Below are 27627 nucleotides of genomic sequence, written 5' to 3'. Positions count from 1 at the left end.
CTTTACAATGCTTGCAGTTAGCCACTGATTTCTTCCAAACCACTCATTGTTGAATTTGCGATTTCCAACTTGTTGTGTAATGTTTATGTCCAATGAGCACCAATACGATGAGCACCAATAAGTTTTATCTATAATTTCTCTTCATATGACAAGGATTGAAAAGGATTTGCCAGTAGATTGTCGACGTGATTCATGATGATGACTGCTTGTCTAGCTTGCTAACTAAGATTTTGAAAGTATGATGTTGACATGATCAGTCCAATCAAAGCTACAGTAGATATAATGTGATTTGACTTCATTTTATCTGTGGCCAATGACCTTGAGCCTTCTTGGATGGGCACACTAATGTAACTCTATGGCAGCACCCAAGGGGCTTGAATTTTCAAGCTCTTCCCGTAGATTTTGCGGTGACTTAGTGTCCCCATGAGTGACAGAACACTGAGCCAATCACGGCGCAACTAGAGAACATTATCAACCCCTACGCTCCATATTTTCTGCTGGCTGCCCCACTACCACAGAAAGCACTGAGCTAGGCTGAAACACCTGCATTTTGGAGCTGCCTTACTAAAGAATGCAAAAAAGAGACCACATTTGTATGCCGTTTTATTAACTCAATAATTAAATGTTTACATTGTTTGCAAACTGATATGTGACACATATTAATGGCAAAAAAAAATTTTTTTTAGCTAAACAGGTGGGCCTTAAAACAGGTGGGCCCACCTTCCCTGAATGACGGGTCACCACTGCTTGTTGAATGTAAACTGAGCTAACACCTACCACAGACACCATATTAATGACACCATACTAACCCATTGGTGTTACAATCCCACATACGGTCCCACATGTAGAACATGCTGTGGTTGATTAATTTGGACTGTAACTTGGAGAGTGCCATTAGGTGTGAAGAGGATGAACAGTCTCTTCCCCTACCATTAGCCCAGCCGTGAGTCCTTATCACTAAATGGGGTGAGATCCTCATTAAAACAGACAGCCAGAGTGCGACATCACAGTAATCACAGTGTGACCCAATAAGGGAAATATATGTGCTGCTTGCTGGGATATCAATTAGATGGGCCGATTAGGCCTCCTCATCAATCCTGGTCACCTAGAGACTGATAGTGATGTTCATTAGTGAATGGATATGGGGAAAGGAAACATTATCCATTACTGACAATGGTGTTAATGAGAAGAGGGGATGAGCTCAATTCAGTGAAAATCTGCATGGGAAGCAGACCGGGTCTTTTTTTAGCTTGCACTGACCAAAACACCCCATTATTATAATCTGCATAGTTCTAGTGTGTTTTGTCTTGATTTATATAGCAGTTTGCCATGTTGAACAAGGAAACATTTTCCTTGAGTTCATATTGGAGAAATTGGATAAACCAAGTAACTAACTAAATGATGCAGTTAGTGGGTTCAGCCCCCAGTGATTGATAATGGTAAAACACCAACAGCCATGCCACTAAAGACCAGCCCTGGGGGCTGATGCTGATAATGGACCCCTATGCTGTGGTGTTTTTTAATCCTGGCCGCCAGTCATATTTCCTGGCCGGCAGGACAGAGAGCTAGAGGACCTGGCAGACTCATTTATTAAGGGCCATCGGTGGCCTCTCTCAGAAACCTCTTCCATGCCCCAAGACTCCCACTGAGGCCCATAACGCCCATAACTCACACCTACACGACTCTTGCGAGCTGGGCGCCAGCGCTACAAGCCATCCGTCAGGCGGGAGTATTTCTGGGCCCTCTGTTCCCTCAACAGACAAGAGAAGTGAGAGCGGACCATCTGTGCGGCTTCGCGTGGAGACACGCTTATTCCTCCTTGGAGAGACTAAACAAACAGTCACTCTGTTCGCACTGCTCCACTGTGGTCAGACTGATATAACTCCTCCTTATGTGTCAGGTTGTCCAGAGAGACAGGTCCTATTCTTCTGTAACGTTTTTCACTTCACTAGCTTGGTACAGACCCATACATTGACCACACATGTCAGCGCATTATCCTCTTGCCATTGCTGGTGATCCCTAGGTGAGCTGTAGCGTTGACGTTAGACGATGATGTCATCATATAACAATTTTGCCTGATGAGAGTGAGATGATAATACGTTGATTTGATTAAAGCTGAGCCCCCCCCCCACACACACACACACACACACACATTGGCAGGAACAATGCACAGCACCGTGGTCCAATTAACTTTGTTTCAAAGGTGAACGTTTCAAGGGCTTGCTGCTGGATATAGGGACCCAAAACAACTGTGCCTTTGGAATTCCTTCAGACAACAAGCAGATATTCATTTACACAAAGAATTGTTTTAGTGGCAACAACAACACACAGACATTTGTATCAAACACACAAACACGTAAACACACATGCACACACACACACACACCACAAACACACACACACACACACACACACACACACACACACACACACACACACACACACACACACACACACAGGCACACACATATTCTCTTATATTCCCAAACCTGTTTGGATGCAATCAGCAGCCCACTTAACCTCCCAGCGGTGAACCCTGGCAGCTGGTGAGACAGGGGACTTTGGGACCTGTCTGTTTACTCTGCGATGTCTCACACCACCCGCTCGTTTCCTCCAAACACTTCATTTGTTTCCTTTTGTTGCGGCTGCAGCTCTGCGCCTCCATCGGATGTCTGTGCGTCTCATTGCCTCTCGCCCTCCTCCTCTTCCCTGTGTCTGAGGGCTGAGGGCACACTCCATTAGACTAAAGATCTGAGGGAGGTTAAGGGTGATGTGTCATTAGTGCTCTCTGCATCTCGTCATGGTTCACTTGGTCCCCCACACTGCCACTGCCTGGCCTCGTCATGGTTCACTTGGTCCCCCACACTGCCACTGCCTGGCCTTGTCATGGTTCACTTGGTCCCCCACACTGCCACTGCCTGGCCTCGTCATGGTTCACTTGGTCCCCCAAACTGCCACTGCCTGGCCTCGTCATGGTTCACTTGGTCCCCTACACTGCCACTGCCTGGCCTCGTCATGGTTCACTTGGTCCCCCACACTGCCACTGCCTGGCCTCGTCATGGTTCACTTGGTCCCCCACACTGCCACTGCCTGGCCTCGTCATGGTTCACTTGGTCCCCCACACTGCCACTGCCTGGCCTCGTCATGGTTCACTTGGTCCCCCACACTGCCACTGCCTGGCCTCGTCATGGTTCACTTGGTCCCCCACACTGCCACTGCCTGGCCTCGTCATGGTTCACTTGGTCCCCCACACTGCCACTGCCTGGCCTCGTCATGGTTCACTTGGTCCCCCACACTGCCACTGCCTGGCCTCGTCGTGCCCTCCCTATGCGCCACTGTCAGTGAGCTATGGAATGAGCCCCTCCTCTTTCTGACTGTCTGTTTTCTCCTTCACTCTATACTGGAGGTTTCTAACATCTTCCAACTGCTGCAATATCAATGTGGTCCCTTGAAAAAAGTCAAATATTTCAACATTGTGCACCCACAAGAGACATGGTGTAATTTCAACCCTGTTGACAAGGTCAAACATGGCCCGAAGTCTCCAACATTCTGTTGATGAAGTGATTGATTAACACACACTCAACACTGTTAATGACGTCGCTATGTTTTCCACCCACATATTCCAACGACGCTCCCAATGTCCCGTTAGTGTGAAACTGGAGGACATTTTCCAAATCACGTTCTTGGTAATCCTGCTGATAATTTAGAGGAATGGATTATACCCGCGACAGCTTCCTCCACTTGATATGCACAGCCAGTGCTGTCCATTTAGTTCCCCTGGATTCTCTCTCTCTCTCTTTGTAGATCATTACAGCGGTTGTGTATACAGGTAGAGCTACTTTGTCAGGGTCATTCCAGTCGCTCCACATGTAGTGGGCCCCATGCTGGTGTACACTTCATTACCACGGTTTAGCATAAGGATGTGTGTGTTGCATTAAGGTTTAGGTCAAATCGTTTCGCCCAGGGGAGGGAACGGGAGGGAAAGGGAGAGATAGAGATAAAGAGACAGAGCAATGCCTGAAGATGAAGTATTGCTTTAAGCCCCAAATACATTGGTAATGGGGCAAGGTCTACAGGATTGAGTATGTAGGCTGCTTATCTGCCATGGACGAGTCCGCCATTAGCCAGGCAGCAAATAATCCAGCATTGTGTTTCACTCCTGCCTTTGTTTGTTTGTGATTAATTTGTGTCGGATTTGTTTTGGTCAGCCCCGGCTGTCCATCCATCTGTCGCAGCCATGACATAATGCGCAGGCCTGTGGAGCCGCCCAGTCCCTCCAGTTCTCCCTGCAACCCCACTCCTGACGTCAGCTCCTGGGCACACGTCAAGGGGGCCTTTTTATACCATTCTGTTTCTCTCTATCACTCTCCCTCCTCCACCTTCTTCTGGTATGTTTCTTCCTCCTACATTTCCTTAAGGAAATCATGCTAATGAGATTTTTGCCATTTAAGCTTAAGCCTCTTGCTCTGTTGATCCAGGAGCATGAAGTTAACAATGGGCTTTTATGAAACGAGAATAGATGTGTTTACAACAATGTTATTACTGTTTGTAACCTGATGGGTGGAATTGGTGCATCAACTATCTTGATTGAAAATGGCCACATTAGCTGAGTTCCTAATTCATTCCCATGCATTATCGAATCATTATGACATGCCATTGGTTACTCATCTCTTCCATTCACATCCAATCCATCTACAGGAGCTCTGTAGCCGTTATTCAATAAGAACATGAATCAGGTGAAGACTTGTGAATATCCCAAAAAACGCTCAGCCAATAACATTTCCCCACCGATTAATAACCCTCGATGAGCGACAAATGGCCTCCTTTATATTAATCAACTCACACCTGTCTGTCTCAATCAATAACAAGCTGCAATTGTAACAAACAAACCAATATTCATATACAGAAAACCAATAGTCGTGAGCAGAGTAATTACATTTCACAACAATATTTTTGTTGTCGGCATTCTTGATTCAATCATAGCTGTTCCTTTCAGATCTTGGAAAGAATTGGACTGACTTTGTATTGGCCTTAACACGAGAAAACCCTGGCCTTGAGGGACCCCCCTTCAAGCCAAAACTAGTAATTTTGACTCCAACATTCTAACAGTCCAATAAATAAATGTCATATATGCTATCGGAAAAAGTATATTTTGGTTGTGTAAATGAAGGCCTTGGATAATGAAAAAAGTATTATATCAATGAACAAAAAATATAATTTTCATTAGTTTATGTTACTGTAGGATATATGTTGCCTCATGCTCAAGTGTGGAGCTCTTGGAACAGTGGTTATTCTTGGAAAAAGTGATATTTTGAAATAGAGCTCATCTCTTCAAACGCTCAAAACTTTTTACCTGCATGTGACTCTTAAAAGTCAAGTACGGAGTGGGGGATGACTTAAAAAATGGCATAGATATTTCAATTTGAAATTCATATTGAGTCACAATGACTCACTTCCCAGCAAACCAGGAATATTTCCAGAACATTAGCGAAGATTCCCTTTAAGTTCTAGTTAGGGTTTAATCTAACATTAGGATGATAACATTCCAAAAACATTTAATGAATGTTTTCGATATATATTTTTATTTTTTTATGTTTTAAATGAAATATCCTTGGAATGTTCTCCTAACATTCATTAAAATGTTGTGCACAACATATGTAACAACCACCACAGGACATTCCCCAAAATGTCTCATTAGGTTTCCAGGTAATGTAATAACACAATGTACCAGTAATGTTTTCCCAGCAAACAAAAAAAAGTTCCCAGAATATTTGTTAGGTTGCGGCAAATGTTCTCATAACACAAAAACTGTCCAGTCGTGCTGATGATTATAAATTTGTATAGAATATTCGCCTGATGTTGCAAGAACTTTCCCAGAACACGTTTAGTCTGTTCTTTAAAGGTTCCCAGAATGTTTCATTAGGTTGTGGGAACAGTCTGATGGTAACATTGTGGGGATATGACAAGAGATACAGTGGGGAAAAAAAGTATTTAGTCAGCCACCAATTGTGCAAGTTCTCCCACTTAAAAAGATGAGAGAGGCCTGTAATTTTCATCATAGGTACACGTCAATTATGACAGACAAAATGAGGGAAAAAAATCCAGAAAATCACATTGTAGGATTTTTTATGAATTTATTTGCAAATTATGGTGGAAAATAAGTATTTGGTCAATAACAAACATTTCTCAATACTTTGTATAACCCTTTCTTGGCAATGACACAGGTCAAATGTTTTCTGTAAGTCTTCACAAGGTTTTCACACACTGTTGCTGGTATTTTGGCCCCATTCCTCCATGCAGATCTCCTCTAGAGCAGTAATGTTTTGGGGCTGTCGCTGGGCAACACAGACTTTCAACTCCCTCCAAAGATTTTCTATGGGGTTGAGATCTGGAGACTGGCTAGGCCACTCCAGGACCTTGAAATGCTTCTTACGAAGCCACTCCTTCGTTGCCCGGGCGGTGTGTTTGGGATCATTGTCATGCTGAAAGACCCAGCCACGTTTCATCTTCAATGCCCTTGCTGATGGAAGGAGGTTTTCACTCAAAATCTCACGATACATGGCCCCATTCATTCTTTCCTTTACACGGATCAGTCGTCCTGGTCCCTTTGCAGAAATACAGCCCCAAAGCATGATGTTTCCACCCCCGTGCTTCACAGTAGGTATGGTGTTCTTTGGATGCAACTCAGCATTCTTTGTCCTCCAAACACGACGAGTTGAGTTTTTACCAAAAAGTTCTATTTTGGTTTCATCTGACCATATGACATTCTCCCAATCCTCTTCTGGATCATCCAAATGCACTCTAGCAAACTTCAGACGGGCCTGGACATGTACTGGCTTAAGCAGGGAGACACGTCTGGCACTGCAGGATTTGAGTCCCTGGCGGCGTAGTGTGTTACTGATGGTAGGCTTTGTTACTTTGGTCCCAGCTCTCTGCAGGTCATTCACTAGGTCCACCTGTGTGGTTCTGGGATTTTTGCTCACCGTTCTTGTGATCATTTTGATCCCATGGGGTGAGATCTTGCGTGGAGCCCCAGATCGAGGGAGATTATCAGTGGTCTTGTATGTCTTCCATTTCCTAATAATTGCTCCCACAGTTGATTTCTTCAAACCAAGCTGCTTACCTATTGCATATTCAGTCTTCCCAGCCTGGTGCAGGTCTACAATTTTGTTTCTGGTGTCCTTTGACAGCTCTTTGGTCTTGGCCATAGTGGAGTTTGGAGTGTGACTGTTTGAGGTTGTGGACAGGTGTCTTTTATACTGATAACAAGTTCAAACAGGTGCCATTAATACAGGTAACGAGTGGAGGACAGAGGAGCCTCTTAAAGAAGAAGTTACAGGTCTGTGAGAGCCAGAAATCTTGCTTGTTTGTAGGTGACCAAATACTTATTTTCCACCATAATTTGCAAATAAATTCATAAAAAATCCTACAATGTGATTTTCTGGAAAAGACATTCTCAATTTGTCTGTCATAGTTGACGTGTACCTATGATGAAAATTACAGGCCTCTCTCATCTTTTTAAGTGGGAGAACTTGCACAATTGGTGGCTGACTAAATACTTTTTTTCCCCACTGTAGGTTACCAAAACACTAAAACTGTCCAGTTGTGCTGACATTCAGATAATGTTTGTATCAGGGTGCACAAAACATTCCTTTGATGTTGCAAGGATGTCGACAGAACAGCCTTTCTGAGTTATTTAAAGGGTTCCAGAACATTTAATTAGGTTGTAGGAACAGTGTGGATACATTACAAGAAGTAGGTTCCCGAAACACAAAATATGTTCAGTTGTGATGACATTCTTACAATGTTTAAGTTAGGTTTCACAGGACATTCCCTTAATGTTCCAAGAATATTATTGTGATATATTCTCTCCCTCTCTCCCTCCCATCCCGGAGGACCTGAGCCCTAGGACCATGCCTCAGGACTACCTGGCCTGATGACTCCTTGCTGTCCCCAGTCCACCTGGTCGTGCTACTGCTCCTGTTTCCACTCTTCTGCCTGTGGCTATGGAACCCTGACCTGTTCACCAGATGTGCTACCTTGTCCCAGACCTGCTGTTTTCAACTCTCTCTACCGCACCTGCTATTTCAACCTCTAAATGCTCGGCTATGAAAAGCCAAGTGACATTTACTCCTGATGTACTGACCTGTTGCAACCTCTACAACCACTGTGATTATTATTTGACCCTGCTGGTCATCTATGAACGTTTGAACATCTTGGAGAAAAATCTGGCCTTAATGGCCATGTACTGTTATAATCTCCACCCGGCACAGCCAGAAGGGGACTGGCCACCTCTCAGAGCCTGGTTCCTCTCTAGGTTTCTTCCTAGGTTTCTGCCTTTCTAGGGAGTTTTTCCTAGCCACCGTGCTTCTACATCTGCATTGCTTGCTGTTTGGGGTTTTAGGCTGGGTTTCTGTATAGCACTTTGTGACATCTGCTGATGTAAAAAGGGCTTTATAAATAAAATTGTATTGATTGATTCACGAAGGTTGTACAGAACATTCCCACAATGTTCCCACGGTGTTTATGATGTTAATAGCATATTTTGGGGGGGTTTAACATTCCATTGATGTTCACGCAATATACATAGATTTAATGCCAATTCACATTTGAGGACTGTATTGTAGGCCCACTACAAGGTAATACAGACACACATGGCATTTTAATTGAATTAGTTGGACATTTGAACAGCATTTAATCATACAAATACAACCATATTTTACAAGTACTATGAAGAGGATGGGAACATTTTAATAACTCAGAAATTGTGTTCTGTGTCCTGATTGACAATATTAGACTGAACCAGTTACCAGTATTTCCCTGGCTTAGTTATGTCTAAGAAGACTAAAAAAGTATGAAATTCCTGATTGACCATACTGCCATGGCTATATAATGAAAAAAAAGAACATGTAAGAGAGCTTCCCTGGTGTTGCAGAGGATAAAGACATGGCTTGAGAACCAAACATTGCAGGTTCAGAACCCACATGTGCAGATTGTCAACATATGAAGTGTAAAAAATATGGTTGTGTTTGTATGATTAAATGCTGTTCAAATGTCCTATGATCAAATCAAAATTGTATTTCCATCGAATACAACAGTGTAGACTTTACTGTGAAATGCTTACTTAGTGAAATGCTTACTTACGAGCCCTTTCCCAACAATGCAGTTAAAAAGTAAGAATTAGCAACATTTAAAAAAAGGATATAGTAACACAATAAAATAACAATAATAAGGCTATATACAAGGAGTACTGAAACCAAGTCAATATGCAGGTAGTTGAGGTAATATGTACATGTAGGTAGGTGTAAAAGTGACTAGGCAGGACAGATAATATGTGTGGCATCAATGTATATTGTGTGAACCTCAACGGAATATTATGTTAAACCTAAAATAAATATACTATGAACGTCATAAAACTAACTTATTTGGAAATTGTGGAACATTGTGCAATATTGTGGGAATGATTTGTGCAACCTATGTGAATATCACAAGAATATTCTTGCAACATCCCAGACAACTCCCATAACTTAATTAAATGTTCTGGGAACCTTTAAAGAACTTAGACCAGGTGTTCTGTCAACATTCTTACAACATTATAGGAATGTGCTATGCAACCTAACTTAACCATTGTATGAATGTTATCACAACTGAGCATACTTTGTATTTTTTTTATCCTAAAAGAAACATTGTAGAATTATCCGCACAACTGGACCGTTTTGGTGTTTTGGGAACATATATTTTCAGATGTCCCCACAATGTTCCCACCAGACAGTTCCCACAACCAAATGAAACATTCTGGGAACCTTTAAAGAACAGACAGAATGGGTTCTAGCAACGTTTTTGCAACAGTAGGTGAATGTTTTTTGCAGCCTAAAAGAAACATTGTAGAATCGTCTGCAAAACTGGACAGTTTTTGTGTTTTGGGAACATATCTTTTGTTATGTCCCCACAATGTTCTCACCAGATTGTTCCCACAACCTAAAAAACATTCTGGGAACCTTTAAAGAACAGACTAAATGTGTTCTAAGAACGTTCTTGCAACATCAGGCGAATGTTTTATACAAACATTCTATAATCATCAGCACGACTGGACAGTTTTTGTCTTATGAGAACATTTGCCGCGACCTAATGAATGTTCTGATAACTTTCACAGAACCAATTTTGGTTTGCTGGGTTAGCTCTTCTAGTGTTAACCCAGGTCACAGTAGAAGTGGTACAATTGCTACTGTTGAAGACTTTGGAAATCTTTACTTTTCTAGTGTATTATTTTGTCCTCTGTCTCCCCAGTATTGTAGGCCATACTGAGCCCTACACCAAACTGTGCTGTAAGGGTTTCTGCATAGACATCCTGAAGAAGCTGTCCCGCACCACCAAGTTCTCATATGACCTCTACCTGGTCACCAATGGGAAGCACGGCAAGCTGGTCAGAGGCAGTTGGAACGGCATGATCGGAGAGGTAAGGAGATTATGGTTGTTCTAACAAGCATTATAATTAGCCACCTGCTAAAAATTTAGCCAATAAAATTTAATGATAATGCAAAACTTTTATTTCCGTTTATATAGACATACCCCAAAGTAATTATTTGTCATGAGATTGCCATAAACAATAACTAGTAATGCTGCATAGTTCTAGAAAGGTCTGGAACTCACCTTTCTGGTAAAAATTAGTTTTAAATTGCTGAGGTGTAATCACTTTTGAGGACAAGCTCAAGTATATAGTACAAATATTATTAAAATATTAAAAACCATATATGTTTTTTTTCCCTATTCAGCATAAGTGGGGGAATAGGGCTTGAAATGATTGAAATGCTTTCTAAATATAGTAACAATCAAATTATAAATGACTTACTATAAGATTTCACCTTTCTTATAACTGTAAAATAAATATGATAAATTTGGCCCCATTTCATATAACTAATGACAGAGGATTTTCTGCCTCCTCTGAGCGATGCAGAGACACCATTCGAAAGTGGTTGTGTTTCAGTTCTTGACATTGGTGATTTAGGTTTATGTTAGCACTGAGTTCAGATAAACATTAAAAAGAAAAACCATGAATAACGATGAATTAATTGCCCTTAATAAAAACAAATAGGTATCATGGTCCAAATCCAAATAAAGGGAAACGAGCTGGAAGTTCGCAGATTTTTGCAACCCTATTAGAGTGAGTTTAAAAACAAAGTAAATGCCCTTGTAAATAATCTCCACCATCAAACTAATCCATTCTTGAGGTTTGAGGTTACAACATTAGTTATAATTTTCAGGGAAGCTATTGTGCTCTATTGGGCATTGGCCACAGTAGCACCGGTAATGGCTGACACGACGCCAGGCAGAATGCCTGGACTGTAAATACACTGGCGAGTCCATCAGCATGTTAAACATTAGAGTTGTGTAGGGGAAAACATCAGTAGAGGTTATTAAGAGCAGAAATCATACTGCTTATTAGGTAGTTCTTTATGAGTTTTAATTTAGAAAACAATCTCTCTGCAGAAGTGACAGTTACAGGGATGGTAAAAACAGCTTGATTGCCATAGCAACATCAGGGAAACCGGGCAGAAGGGAGTTGTGCCACTTTTGTAACATCTTTAATTGAGCCTCTCATTCTCCTTAATTGCCAGCCTCAAGATTTTACGGAAAGAGATTAACTCTATATGAAGCTCTGGGGACAGGTCGTCTGGATACTGGAGAGCCAATAAATTGGCAGATGCAAACAGATTATCATCTTTAGCAGACAACAGTTCTTGAGGGCTTGAACAAATAAAGCTGTTTGCGATTTCTTTCATACTGGTGAACCGGCGTTTGAGTTGTGTGGTTGCAATATAAACAGTCCCTTATCTCTGGTATATCTTCGCCTGCATCATTCAAGGCTAAGTTTAAATTGTGTGCAGCACAATGGACATATAATGCACAATGTCTCAGGAAAGACTGTCTGGGTTGGCAATACTCAGTATAGAAAAACAGTCGGGCCCGCGACCTGGATCTACAGTACAGGCTGTGGTGAAAACATTTGCACACAAAAAAGGAGGACTTCAGGACACCAGAGGAGTCTTTCAAGTTGGATTCACCTTGAATATTGCAGCCCATTTGTGTAGGCTATTAGCCAGACAGCCAGACCCAGACCTATTAGCCAGACAGCCAGACCCAGACCTATTAGCCAGACAGCCAGACCCAGACCTATTAGCCAGACAGCCAGACCCAGACCTATTAGCCAGACCTAGACCTATTAGCCAGACAGCCAGACCCAGACCTATTAGCCAGACAGCCAGACAGCCAGACCCAGACCTATTAGCCAGACAGCCAGACAGCCAGACAGTCAGACAGCCAGACCCGCTGAGTTCAACAATAAAGAGTGGCTAAATGTATCCTCAAGCCGACTACTTTTTTTGTCATTGTTAGGCTATTTGATGTGTCATTTAGATAGTACATTGCATAATGAAACAATCCCTAGTAAGCTAGTGTTTTGAGGGTGGACTGATTGTATTATTTTGCATTTGTGATGAGTGTGATGCAAAGGAGTCAGGCGCAGGAGTGTAATCACCGAATACAGAGTTTATTCCTTCGTAGACACACAAATGCGCTCAAATAGCGATCAACGAAACAGGCACAGGGGAAACTATCATCCCTGGCAATACACTGTAACAGATATCCAATAATACATAGGCACAGGGGGAAATCTACCCTGGCAACACAATGTTACGAGTAGCTCCACCGAGCTACACTACTCTCACAAATAACAATCACCCACAAGGACAAGGGGGTAGAGGGAACACTTATACACAGACTGATGAGGAGATTAGGACCAGGTGTGTGTGATTGACAAGACAAGACTAATGTGATGATGATTGGGGCGGCAGTGGTTAGTAAGCCGGTGACGACGAACGCTGAAGCCTGCCCGAACAAGGAGGGGAGGCAGCCTCAGCCGAAGTCGTGACAGCATTATTAGGTTTTACGCACAACTTTCTATCCAATCTGGGAGAGAGTGTGAGGACGACTCATGTCATGCAGGTTAAGATAGCCTATACAGGACAGTTGTATATTATTAAAAAATCTATTGGTAGCTGATTAGTATGCTGAAGATCATTTATTTTACAATCTGCAATGGTTGAATTTCCTACTGTAATTACATTATTGCCACGAGCCAGCAGTCTAAAAATGGCAGCATTGCGACTCCATGTTTAGTTTCGTGAAATGTTAATCTTAACATGACAAAATGACGACCAAATAGGCCTACCAATAAACATTTAACCATTAGCTAAAGCAAAGCTAAACCCTGGCACCACAGAAAGCCTATCATCGATTCAATAGGCATGCAGCCGCATAGACCTTGTGGTCATGGCCGTCGTAGCCATAACCACCGCATTTGTTCACTGATATCCCCTTATATTTTTAATATTTTTTTCTTTATCTTTTTTAAAACTATTTCAGTCACATTCCTGAAGGTCAAGAAACAAACACTTAGCTTCCTAGTACATATAGAAATTAAAAAGGTTTATGAATTACTTTTTGGAGGGTTACTGTCAAAATGATGACATTTTGCTCGTGGGGCCCCCAGAGCTCGCCTTGCGGGGGTGTTTGGTATGCCAGTGTTCACAATGCCCACTTCCTGCTGGTAATGCTTTGTCAGCTGGAGCCAGGGGCTTATGTAACAGGTATTAGGTCTATGGTATATGCAGCAATATCTAGTAATGGATTAGGGATTAGGATAGATATCGCATGATGGATGACATTGCAGAGATGAATGGGTGGGTAGATGCCATGGGCTGTTATCTGCATCTGTCTGTCTGGATGGGTTGTGTAGTATATCAGGGATAATACTGTACACACTGGATGTCACCTACAGGGATTTAAACCTTGTATATCAATGTTGCTAGATAAAATGAATCAAACGGGTCAACGAGCATCCCTAATCCCAGTGTTCGATTTATTACACATCATGGAACATATAGACTGTAGACATTCTATGTCTTCCCTTCTCCCTAGGTGGTATACAAGCGGGCGGATATGGCCATTGGCTCGCTGACCATAAACGAAGAGCGCTCAGAAATTATCGACTTCTCCGTGCCGTTCGTGGAGACGGGGATCAGTGTGATGGTCGCCAGGAGCAACGGGACCGTCTCACCCTCTGCCTTTCTTGGTGAGCATGTTAAACCTGCTCATCTAAACAAACAAAACTTTTCTCCACAGAGATTACACCACTTGGCTTAAAAAAGCTTATATTACCACCTGAAAACAGAAATGGCAAATGGTACTCTCTCTGGACAGAGTTTAGAACTCACAACTGAATTTATCGTACAACAAGTTGCCTCACGCTACAGAAACAGGAGATAGGCTCCTGCTCCTATGAGTGGTTCCGGTTCGCACATGCCAAGAATCGTTCAAGGCTACGTTACTTACTTTAATACTTTATAAAGAACATCCCTTTCAGAAGCTGCTGACAGTGTGTTACTATGGTAATACAATACCACGTTGTCCTTGCCATTATCTAGCAAGCAGCTGTCAGAGCAAATGGTTTCAATGATTGCTAGAAAGATGTTCTGATTCTTCTATAGGTGTTCTGATTCCTCTCTCCCCCCTCCTCTGTAGAGCCCTACAGTCCGGCGGTGTGGGTGATGATGTTTGTGATGTGCCTAACGGTGGTAGCAGTCACAGTGTTTATCTTTGAGTACTGCAGCCCTGTGGGGTACAACCGCAGTCTGGTGAGCGCCAAGGGTGAGTGTCAGCTCCGACCACCTTTCCCTCTACCTCTACCCTTCCGTATCAGCAAAGGTAGAAAGTCACGGAAAAGTAGGTTGAAAGATCTCTATATCATATCACAGAAAATATTAAAATACATTGAAATGGAATGCAAACGCATGTTAGATACGCCCTCTCTGAATCCCTTCTGTCTTTACCACAACCACCATCCTGTCTTCTCCAGATCCCGGAGGCCCCACCTTCACTATTGGGAAGTCAGTGTGGCTGCTGTGGGGCATCGTCTTCAACAACTCTGTCCCAATTGAGAACCCCAAGGGCACCACCAGCAAGGTCATGGTCCTGGTATGGGCCTTCTTCGCTGTCATCTTCCTGGCCTCCTACACTGCCAACCTGGCAGCCTTCATGATCCAGGAGCAATACACTGACACAGTCTCTGGACTGAGTGACAAAAAGGTAGGAGGATTCATCAGTCATTGGTGATTCTGTCTGTGTTCAGTCTTTGAAAGGGGGAGAGAATTATGGACATACTGTAGTGTTTGATGTTAGGCTTAGACAAAATATAGAGTGGCCTATTTTTGATGAGCAAACAGTGCCTGGCTGCGAACAGTTTGAGAGAATACAAATAACCACGGGCAGAGCCTCAATGTCACGACTGTGACTTTTTCCACTCATAACAAAAACATAATAGGATTCCCAGTGTCTGTGGTGAAATTAAATTCGATCCCTGAAGTCTTTAGGTGTGATGTCTGTGAAAATCCCCTGGATTGTACTACACCAGTGGATTTGCTGAGCCACCAGTGATTATATATTATGGTATTAACTTATGCATCTTTGTGTGGCCTGTGGAGGTGCTCTACACCAGTATTGACAAGGAAATCCATGTTAAACCTTGAGTGCTAAAAATGATTTGTAGACTCTCTGCTTTGAGGCACTGAGGGATTAGAGAGGCATTTGAGGGAAAAGACCAAGCTGTCCACTGCTCATTAGAATTCCGGGAACTCATTTAATATTCTTCCCACATTATCCATCAGCTCTACTTTGTGAAAGAAAGACGAGAATCCATAAAGTGTCTTTTGACAGTGAGTCTACAGATTAAAACCAGGGCAGAATCCACAGAAGCTCAGAGAGAATAGCCAGACTGGACACTGCAGGTGGAACATTTAAATTGAGCTGTATGAACTCTAAAATGTGACCTTCTCTGAAAGGGTTTCAAACAAGAGGCATGTGCGAAATACAAACTGGTTTAAGGACAGTAGCTGGTGTTTAATGTAGTGACGGATGATTGTTTCTCCTCCTGGGACTGTTAACTTCAGAGAGTCATGCATGGACACTATGGCCAAAACTTTTCCATTTCCTCATAGTGACATCATTTACAGACGGGCACCTCCCTCTTTAGACCATGTCTGTGCTAGTCTCTCCTTTCTGTACAAGCTGTCAGATGTTAACCGATTTCTGTAAGAATCCTATACACTTTACTTTGTCCAGCTAGACTCAAGCTCTATGGGTCAACCATCATCCATGCTTTTAGTCAGGGTTTTCACTGCTTCCCAACAGGCATTTACAACACAGAGCACTGTATGACATTCTGTGCCTTGGGGCACTATCACACTACTATAGTATTCCCTCATTCACATTGCAGCAGCATAACCTTGGTCTGTTGGGTGAGATGAGGAACACAGGCTGAGTATCCTAATGCAGCCAGTGTACAAGATACAGGACAAATCGGAACGAGGACAACACTGTCATCTCTTCAGCTCCTCCACCAGACAGCAGTGAGACGTGGGATGCATAAGACTGGCACCAAGGGTCTCATTAATTCATGTGAAATGGCTCAGAGGACATTTCTCTCATTCTGACAAGCCAAGGTTACTAGGAATTGTCGCTCACTGATGTATTTGCATTAATGAACAAGTACAATTTATTTCCAGTATATTGCACAGTCAGGGTATTCAAATGAATATGGTGCACTCTGCGTCAAAGGGGCCTGGCAAAATAAGGAGAAAATAGGAATTTTTATTACAGTCAAGGGGGAAGAAGTAATTTTCTAATTCTCTGGAAAGCATGGCCTGGACTTAATTTCTGTTCATTGTACCCTCTAATCATCGAATTAGATGTGGAAATTAACAGAGAGAAGAATTATGGTGAGGGTAATCTTAGATGACCAGTTAATTGAGTGAACAGCACTTGAGGGTACAGGCAGATATCAAAGAGACGGCGGTCTAGTGGAGTAAAGGACAAGGTGATCAGTGTCATTGTGTTTGTTTCTTTGAGGTTTATATTCACGCCTCTGGGTTTGCTTGGCACATCATACACTCTTAGAAAAAAAGTGCTATCTAGAACCTAAAAGGGTACTTCGGCTGTCCCCATAGGATAACCCTTTGAAGAACCCTTTTTGGTTCCAGGTAGAACCCATTTGGTTCCAGGTAGAACCCTTTTGAGTTCCATGTAGAACCCTTTCCACAGAGGGTTCTACATGGAACCCAAAATAGTTATTCTACCTGTAACCAAAAAGGGTTCTCCTATGGGGACAGCCGAAGAACCATTTTGGAACCCTTTTTTCTAAGAGTGTATAGAAAGGGTTGAGACATCAGCTCTTAGGAGAGGGTGGAAGAAAAAAATATAAAATTGTATTACTTAATATGCAAGTATGTCAATGTATTTGATATAAAAAAAATGAATGAAAGAATGAATAGTGCCTGTATTCTTCCTAGACATGTTGTGTATCCTATTCAACTTTTTTCTTGTTCATGCATTTATAATTCAACCTTTTACATTTCCCAAACAGTTCCAGAAGCCACAGGAGCAGTATCCACCGTTTCGTTTTGGTACGGTCCCAAACGGAAGCACAGAGAGGAACATCCGGAGCAACTACCCTGAGATGCATGCCCACATGGTCAAATACAACCAGAAGGGTGTGGAGGACGCCCTCAACAGCCTCAAATCAGGGTAACACTCTGTAAATAATCATTATACAGTCAGTGTAATAAATTGTAAAATGTCTAAGCAAATATTTTGTGTTTGATTAAATTATAATTCATTAGATAAGTTATTACATGGTAATTAAATAGTAATTAAAAATACATTTGGCTATCATTGCATTTTCCCACAAGATAAATCCCTATTCTTATCTATAGGAAACTGGATGCCTTCATCTACGACGCTGCTGTGCTGAACTACATGGCGGGTAAAGACGAGGGCTGTAAGCTGGTGACCATCGGCAGTGGGAAGGTCTTTGCCACCACTGGCTATGGCATCGCCTTGCAGAAGGAGTCCCGATGGAAACGTCCCATAGACCTGGCCCTGCTCCAGTTCCTAGCTGATGGTAAATTACAATTAACCCCGTGTGGAGTGGGAGGGGCGGCTAACTGCAAATCTTAGCTGTACTTATCCCTTTAGGTACCAAATACTCCCAAATTGTCCCATTTGCTAAACTGATTAACTGCCCATTAATGGTAAAAAATGCGTCCCTCACACAAGCAAGCTAGGATAGGCCCGCAAAGCCTCGAGATTAGAAAAAATGAAACTTCAATTAAAATACTGGCGTACATTGCACCATGGATCACTCAGAGGTACTATAACATAGAGTTTTTACTGTGTGCCAGGGAACAACAAGTGTAAAATGCTGAGTCAGGGTGTGTCGAGGGGAGTGATGAGGGTGTGATATTGGCATTGACACACAATGACCGCAACCAGCGCAAGAGTATTTAAATGAACACCTTTGAGCCTCCCTGTGTTCTGTTCTTCCCCGCTCGCTGCAGGTGACACACAGAAGCTGCAGACAGTGTGGCTCACAGGGATCTGTCGTAATGAGAAGAAGGAGGTGATGAGCAGTAAGTTGGATATAGACAACATGGCAGGTGTCTTCTACATGCTGCTGGTGGCCATGGGGCTCAGTCTCCTGGTGTTCAGCTGGGAACATCTGCTCTACTGGAAGCTGAGACACTCAGTACGCAAGTCTGAACGCCTCGACTTCCTGCTCGCCATCAGCAGGGTAAGTGTGGCTGACCCTTCTTCCGAGGGACAGGGGTGGAAAGGGTACATAGACCTAATGTATAGGGATGTACAATACCGTTCAAAACTTTGGGGTCACTTAGAAATTTCCTTGTTTTCGAAAGAAAAGCAATTTCTTTGTCCATTAAAATAACATCAAATTGATCAGAAATACAGTGTAGACATTGTTAATGTTGTAAATGGCTATTGTAGCTGGAAACGGCTGATTTTTTATGGAATATCTACATAGGCGTACAGAGGCCCATTATCAGCAACCATCAGTCCTGTGTTCCAATGGCACGTTGTGTTTGTTAATCCAAGTTTATCATTTTAAAAGGCTAATTGATCATTAGAAAACCCCTTTGCAATTATGTTAGCACAGCTGAAAACTGTTGTGCTGATTAAAGAAGCAATAAAACTGGCCTTCTTGAGACTAGTTGAGTATCTGGAGCATCAGCAATTGTGGGTTTGATTACAGGTTCAAAATGGCCAGAAACAAAGAACTTTCTTCTGAAACTCGTCAGTCTATTCTTGTTCTGAGAAATTAAGGCTATTCCATGCGAGAATTTGCCAAGAAACTGAAGATCTCGTACAACGCTGTGTACTACTCCATTCACAGAACAGTGCAAACTGGCTTTAACCAGAATAGAAAGAGGTGTGGGAGGCCCCGGTGCATAACTGAGCAAGAGGACAAATACATTAGAGTGTCTAGTTTGAGAAACAGACGCCTCACAGGTCCTCAACTGGCAGCTTCACTAAATAGTACCCGCAAAACACCAGTCTCAACATCAACAGTGAAGAGGCGACTCCTGGATGCTGACCTTCTAGGCAGAGTTGCAAAGAAAATGACATATCTCAGACTGGCCAATAAAAAGAAAAGATTAAGATGGTCAAAAGAACACAGACACTGGACAGAGGAAGATTGGAAAATAGTGTTATGGACAGACGAATCGAAGTTTGAGGTGTTCGGATCACAAAGAAGAACATTTGTGAGACACAGCCCAAATGAAAAGATGCTGGAGGAGTGCTTGATGCCATCTGTCAAGCATGGTGGAGGCAATGTGAAGGTCTGGGGGTGATTTGGTGGTGGTAAAGTGGGAGATTTGTACAGGGTAAAATGGATCTTGAGGAAGGAAGGCTATCACTCCATTTTGCAACGCCATGCCATACCCTGTGGACGGCGCTTGATTGGTGCCAATTTCCTCCTACAACAGGACAATGACCCAAAGCACAGCTCCAAACTATGCAAGAACTATTTAGGGAAGAAGCAGTCAGCTGGTATTCTGTCTATAATGGAGTGGCCAGCACAGTCACCGGATCTCAACCCTATTGAGCTGTTGTGGGAGCAGCAAGAAGTGCTCATCAAACCAATCCAACTTGTGGGATGTGCTTCAGGAAGCATGGGGTGAAATCTCTTCAGATTACCTCAACAAATTGACAACTAGAATGCCAAAGGTCTGCAAGGCTGTAATTGCTGCAAATGGAGGATTCTTTGACGAAAGCAAAGTTTGAAGGACACAATTATTATTTCAATTAAAAATAATTATTTCTAACCTTGTCAATGACTACATTTCCTATGCATTTTGCTATATTTTCTATTCTAACTCATTTCATGTATGTTTTCATGGGAAAAAAATTATTCTAAGTGACCCCAAACTTTTGAACAGTAGTGTACACACTGAGGCATGTCTTAGATTGCGAAGGCCTTGGGTTCTGCAGAGAGAATGTGGTCCAATCACCATAGGAAAGTTGATCTGTTAATCTAAGCTACAAAACAGTTTTTTATAGTAATTAATTCCATAAAGAAATTACATACAGTGTAAGCATCAATTTAGTGCAAGCAGCAACAACGTCATTATTTTTGCAAAGTCTAAGAAACCATCAAATGTGTTGTTTCTCTTTTCACAGTCACAGCAGAAATTATTTTCTACTTGCTGACCATAAAGTTCTCAGTCTTCCTTTGATTTTTGCCTCACAGTAATGTTTGGGAAATAATGGTAATGCACTAAGTCAAAGCTGTACATGATCAGGATATTTCAAGGGCACTAAAATAAAAATGATACTAAAATAAAAATTAGTAAAAAGCCATAAAAGGACTTGGAGACTGTGCAATATTGTTACGGTCGTGATCCGTCTGAAATTGAATTTAAATAGGCCCATTAATAAGCCATCTCAGTGTTGACAGTGGTGAGGTGAGATTAAGCATTCCAGACTGAGACCCAATTTGAAAGTAAAATAAAGCGTGCTGAATAAAAATTGGGAAACTAATTTAGCAAGTGCATGGTCAGCTGCTGCTTATTCATTTACTGTCTTGCGCTGTTTTTTTGTGTTTAACACCGACCTGAATGCATACAAGCTTTCAAAACACAACAAATTGCAGATAAACTATTTTGGACAATCCTGAATCTAATTTTGCTTTCACACTTCTTTGTGTAATTGTCTTCACTTCATTGGTCAGACAGGTTAATATAAATTGTATTTGCTCAAAGTGAATATCATCAACACAAGCAATAATGTTTTCTAAAGTCATGATTAGAAACAGTGGCCAAAGATAATTAACACCAAAACCTGACAAGGCTGATGGATGCTAATCTCCTCCTCCTTCCCTATGTCTCTGCAGGGAATCTACAGCTGCTTTAACGGCGTGGAGGACTCTGACCGCAACGGGAATCTGCAGAACCCTGACGTCACCACCAACTACACCCAGGCCAACATGCTGAAGATGCTGCAGACAGCCAAGGACATCGTGTCCTCGACCAGAGTGGAGAACTCCCTGGACAATGCCACCAAGACCATAGAGAACTGGAGCCGGCGTGGAGCCGACAATGTGCGGGTTGGCCTGCCGCCCCGGGTAGCAACCACTATAGACATGGGCCACAGCCGCCTGCCCTACATCTCCAGCATCACGGACAACCACTCGCCCTACACCCAGAGGGCGCTTGCGCCCACCTTCCCCATCCACTACTCGGACAGCGCCATCCAGCCCCTGCTGGACAAATCCAGGGTGGTGACGCGGCCTACCCCGCTCCGCTACACCCTGCCGGCCCGCGGCAGCTACCACTTCTACGAGAGGACCCTACCCATCTCCAGCCTCAGCAGCCCCCACATTGCCATGAGGGACCCTGCTACCCCCAGCACCTCCACCCACAACCCACACCCCCACCCCCACCACAGCAGCAGGCTGTATGTGGAGAGCCAGCCCCGGCACCCCACCTCCCCGTTTGTCCCCTACAGAGAGTTCCAGGTGCCTGACATCTACGTGGAACACCACAAGGGGCCCCTGGGACGGAAGTTTAGCTACCCCCCTGACCACATTGGCAGGAAGAAGAGGTCCCACAGCTATGTGTTTTCTGAGGCCCAAGACACCAGGGGGAGGAACGACTACGATGAGCCCACCTCCTGTCTGGCTGAGCTGAGGGCCAACCACCTCCTGAACAACTACGCCCCTTCTGCATCAAACATGGCCTGCATGGGGGGCCACTACCCCAGCGGCAGCGCCAGCTGCAACTCCTGCATGAAGCCCTACCTGGAGCCTGAAATGGAGGATGTGCCCCTGCTGGGGAAGGACAAGGTCAATCGCCGGGCCTCTTTTCTCAAGGCCACCTGGAGCAGTGACAGGATCCGCCAGCTGGACGAGAAGCCTTCCACCTCCACTATGCCCGACCTGTTCCCCCGCGTAGTTGTGGCCAACCCCAAGCCCCACAAGCTGTACGGTAGCCAGGGGAACAACCTGTGCTACCCCCTGGCCGCTGAGCCTGCCTACCTAGACCCGGCCCATATGCGTTCCTACCCCTACAAGCAGCAGAAGCTCAAGTGCTCCCAGTCCACCCGGCTGCCATCCTACAGGGAGGCCATCCTGCAGAACGCAGCCGCTCTGCGGCGCTCCTCCTCCACTGTGGTGCACAGACACTACTCCACCTACCTGAACTCGTACACAGACCTGCCTGTATACGTGGGGCCGCTGCCCCAGGGCCCCGGACAGTTCTACGACAAGGACATGTGCCACCTGTTCCCCTGTGCAAGCCACTGCCCTGACAACAATGCCCTGGTGCCCCGTATGGGGGACCGGCAGGTGGTGTACCAGAACAATATGTTTGGGGGCTATGAGGGCGCGGTGGGGCGGTCGCGGGAGGAGCCCCCCCTGCCCGCGTCTGGGAGCAGGGATCGGAGGCAGGTCCTGGTCGCCAGAAGAGTCAACAGTCCCTATGTGCCAAAGCCCTGGGGCAGGGTATCCAGTCTGGAGTCTGAGGTCTGAGCCCCAAGCCCCTCCCCCTCCATACCTTCAGGCTGATGGACTATCCCTCCCTCTGGGGAGGGGAAAGCCTACCTCCCCTCCCCAAAAACGAATCAAGTAGCTACCAATATGGATGACTTGAGAGTGTTTACTCAGTCCAATAATATCCTTGGCTGCCGTCCAGGAAGGAGAGGACACTGACAGGCCGTTACTGCTGGGACTTTGTTAAGTAAACATTAAGCGATAAGAAAAGAGAAGACAACGTTGAATAGTATTTAATACCTTCAAATTTAACTGGTTGATTGTTATTTCAAATATTTTTAAATGCTGTCTTAGTGTGAGAGAGAGAGAGACCTGGATGACAATACACTGTAGCCGCTCACTCAGTTTAGACACATTTTACTTTTCTTTTCAACCATTTCGGTATCCTTCCATTTAAATTTAGACACATATAATAAAGAGAATAATACTTTTGTGATCAAACCACAGAAATGTCTTCCACGACTTTTGTAAGTCCATGAGCTCTCGGGAAAGCTGTCTGTTCAAGGATTTTTGGCTCCGGTGGTCACTGATGTAATTTGACTTGGATTTTAAAAGGGAAACATTTAAATTATCATCTGTATTTCCATTGTTACACTACTCTTTAATAAACGACAAGGCCACCTCAAGGGCCTTTTGGAATTGTCTATATTTTCCTTTTCTCACAGTGTATCTGAGTAAAACTCCGCATATGGTTTGTAATCCCAGCAGTATGGAATAGCAGGTCAGGTCCTAGGACTCTAGATGTTTGTGTCTGCTTCAGTTCATTAAGTGGGCCACCTCTGTTGACTCATCCAGAAAGGTCACTGGATATCAGATCCACTAGACAGCGCTGTGTTCAGTCCACATGCTGGCAATAGGGCAGACAAGTCAACTACAGCTTCTTAAAGACAAGAACACATTTGTATTTTACTAACCCCACATAATCTGTTCAGAAACTGTGATATGGCATCAATCTATCAAATCACTGTATGAGTATTCTGCTAAACATCGTAAATTCATTTTAAAAAGATGAAGGGGAATAGAAACATGTTCAGAATGATCTATACGACCAGGATGGCCATGCTATTGTCTGAGCAGTGTTACCTGTGACAGTAGTTAAATATTCCCTCAAGGCTCATCTTGGGATTCCACACACTGACATTAGCCTATCAGTGACTCTGCCAACACGCGCGCGCGCACACACACACACACACACACACACACACACACACACACACACACACACACACACACACACACACACACACACACACACACACACACACACACACACACACACACACACACACACACACACACACACACACACACACACACACACACACTCATCAACACCTTACTTTACTTACTTACCAATGTCAAGGGGGAGCTTTGGCACACCCCAGCCTCCCTCAGAACAGCCTTAATTCCTCAGGGCATGGACTCTACAAGGTGTCGAAAGAGTTCCACAGGGATGCTGGCCCATGTTGCCTCTAAAGCATCCCACCATTGGGTCAAGTTGGCTGGATGTCCTTTGGGTGGTGGACCATTCTTGATACACATGGGAAACTGTTGAGCATGAAAAACCTAGCAGTGATGCAGTTCTTGACACAAACCGGTGTGCCTGGCACCTACTACCATACCCTGTTCAAAGGAACTTAAATCCTTTGTCTTGCCCATTCACCCTCTGAATGGTACATATACACAATCCATGTCTCAATTGTCTTAAGGCTTAAAAATCCTTCTTTAACCTGTCTCCTCCCCTTCATCTACACTGATTGAAGTGAATTTAACAAGTGTCATCAATAAGGGATTATAGCTTTGACCTGGATTCAGCTGGTCAGTCTACGTTATGGAAAGAGCAGGTGTTCTTAATGTTCTGTACACTCAGTGTATATAACATTTTTGCTTGTGTATTCTACTATTCTAACACTCAACATTAAGTTGAGACCCCGACTGAGTCCCCCCAAAATATATATATATATATACACTACCGTTCAAAAGTTTGGGGTCACTTAGAAATGTCATTTTTTCCCATGAAAACATACGTGAAAAGAGTTAGAATAGGAAATATAGCAAAATGCATAGGAAATGTAGTCATTGACAAGGTTACAAATAATTATTTTTAATTGAAATAATAATTGTGTCCTTTCGTCAAAGAATCCTCCATTTGCAGCAATTACAGCCTTGCAGACCTTTGGCATTCTAGTTGTCAATTTGTTGAGGTAATCTGAAGAGATTTCACCCCATGCTTCCTGAAGCACCTCCCACAAGTTGGATTGGCTTGATGGGCACTTCTTACGTACCATACGGTCAAGATGCTCCCACAACAGCTCAATACGGTTGAAATCCGGTGACTGTGCTGGCCACTCCATTATAGACAGAATACCAGCTGACTGCTTCTGCCCTAAATAGTTATTGCATAGTTTGGAGCTGTGCTTTGGGTCATTGTCCTGTAGTAGGAGGAAATTGGCTCCAATCAAGCGCTGTCCACAGGGTATGGCATGGCGTTGCAAAATGGAGTGATAGCCTTCCTTCTTCAAGATCCCTTTTACCCTGTACAGATCTCCCAATTTACCACCACCAAATCACCCCCAGACCATCACATTGCCTCCACCATGCTTGACAGATGGCATCAAGCACTCCTCCAGTATCTTTTCATTTGGTCTGCGTCTCACAAATGTTCTTCTTTGTGATCCGAACACCTCAAACTTCGATTTGTATGTCCATAACACTTTTTTCCAATCTTCCTCTGTCCAGTGTCTGTGTTCTTTTGCCCATTGTAGTGTCTAAAAGACACACCTTTGCTGGTCCATGCTTGTGATGATAAAGGAATCCGCCGACACTGTACTCTGTTCACAAAGGTTTATTATAACAAAAGTTTACAGTGTCCAATTTATCGATACCTGCAGATATCGGAGACAGCAACAGCCAAATCAATAATTTGCTATCCTCCTATTCTATTGTTCAAGACATGCTTTTATATCCTTTATGACGTATTATGGTGTGATTCTAAAAAACCAATCCCTAGTCTTCTCCCTCACTCAACATCTCCTCTTTCCATGAACATCAGTAATGCTTTCCAGATGTTACAACCAAGTAGAGCAAAGTTCAGCTGTTACACAATTTTGTAAACGTCAGCACAATCCTAGACTCTTCAGATACTACATATTTCCCCCCTTCGAGACTAATTAAGTCTCGAAAACAAAAAGAATAAGATTATGACAAATAACAATTCTTGCTCTTGAGTAACTTTAACAATAAACCAAAATTTATGGAGATTAAACACATGTTTATATAGACACATTTTTGTATGTAGTGTAAATACATTATTATAGAGTGTAAATAAATTGTCATGGAGTATAAGTAAATTGTCATGGAGTGTAAATAAATTGTCATGGAGTGTAAGTAAATTGTCATGGAGTGTAAGTAAATTGTCATGGAGTGTAAGTAAATTGTCATGGAGTGTAAGAGCGAAAAACCTGTCTGGCAGCTTTTCATTCCAAATATCCATCAGTCAGTCAAGACAGGAAAATTCTCTCACGGCCCCTCTGCCCTAGGCGACCACCTAAGTACTCCAGATCAATTCACACATCTTCATGAATACATTTTAAGCTATGATGCAATTGAATACATATGAAAACCCCAGCAAACAAAATACAATCAAAATGTCCACATTCAGGCTGGTCGACCCATCGGACCCTCCTGTGGATTTTATCTGTCCTTGCCTAGACCCCATATCCCTAAACTTCAACGAAATAAACAAAAACATCTGAGGTCCCCACATGTACCCAACACAGAAAACATAATTGTTCAGAAATTAATACAGAAAGAATATAACACTGGAATGTAGTCCACTACACTTCATCTCCTCCACAGTGTCGTCTTTCAATGCGACGTTGATGATGGAATCGGAACATTTCCACTCCTTCCTTGTTCCACTTCCTCCAGTCCATTCATATTGTCCATGTTTGAGTATTTGAGTCCCTCTACATATTCCCCCATATGCTTCTGGAAGAAAAGAAAATACCAAACAGTATCTTTTGCAAAACAACACATGCAAATTAAAACATCAATATCAGCAATAATATAAGAATTCCAAAAATGATATGAATTCCATTTCCCCCTTTGATTCATCACAATAATATAATCATCCCACAATCAGATATTCCAAATTTCCTAGAGTTATTTCAACCCTAGTTTTCATAACATTTTAGTCTGACTTTTTCCAATTTTTTTCTTTATCTAATTTTTCAAAAACCATTTCACTGATTTATTCACAAAACTCTTTCCCATTTTCTGAGGATATTAAATCGGGAAATTCCCACCTGCTGATGACTTCTTTACACAATAACTTTGCAACCGACTGAGCATATTTTAGCTTAGTTGAACATCTTATGAACCTCTTGGTATATGAATGTAACCAAGAATAACAGTCACACATTATTTTTCGGACAGATTATGCACCTACCTATGACATAGTCAAACTATTCAAGAAAATATGGTTCCCAAAAACTCTACTCCTTTGTGATTTTTATCCTAAACTCCCCTTTTACAACATAAGCTAACCCATAGCTTCCTAAATCATCATGGTTTCTCCAAAACAATAATTGAGTGCTACTCTAACGATTTTTTCTATTGTCTTCAAAACACTTGCTTTCGAAAGTCCTTCAATTTATGGTTCAATCCTT

At 43.0% G+C, this 27627-nt stretch overlaps 1 protein-coding gene across 1 annotated transcript in view; it reads left to right on the top strand.

The window, feature by feature from the left end:
• grin2ca (glutamate receptor, ionotropic, N-methyl D-aspartate 2Ca) overlaps positions 1-23601 on the top strand; it is a 39749-nt gene extending 16148 nt beyond the window's left edge. The window contains exons 5-12 of the mRNA XM_045217191.1: positions 10288-10456; positions 13978-14131; positions 14581-14706; positions 14915-15144; positions 17477-17637; positions 17826-18013; positions 18450-18682; positions 21302-23601. Coding sequence (XP_045073126.1) covers positions 10288-10456; positions 13978-14131; positions 14581-14706; positions 14915-15144; positions 17477-17637; positions 17826-18013; positions 18450-18682; positions 21302-22936 — 2896 coding nt within the window. The 3' untranslated portion in view covers positions 22937-23601. The remainder of the gene's footprint in view (positions 1-10287; positions 10457-13977; positions 14132-14580; positions 14707-14914; positions 15145-17476; positions 17638-17825; positions 18014-18449; positions 18683-21301) is intronic.
• The last annotated feature ends 4026 nt before the right edge of the window (positions 23602-27627 follow it).

This window comes from Coregonus clupeaformis, unplaced genomic scaffold, assembly GCF_020615455.1.
Source record: "Coregonus clupeaformis isolate EN_2021a unplaced genomic scaffold, ASM2061545v1 scaf0961, whole genome shotgun sequence".
Classification (NCBI taxonomy): Eukaryota; Metazoa; Chordata; class Actinopteri; order Salmoniformes; family Salmonidae; genus Coregonus; species Coregonus clupeaformis.
This window is presented reverse-complemented; position numbering and strand designations above follow the sequence as displayed.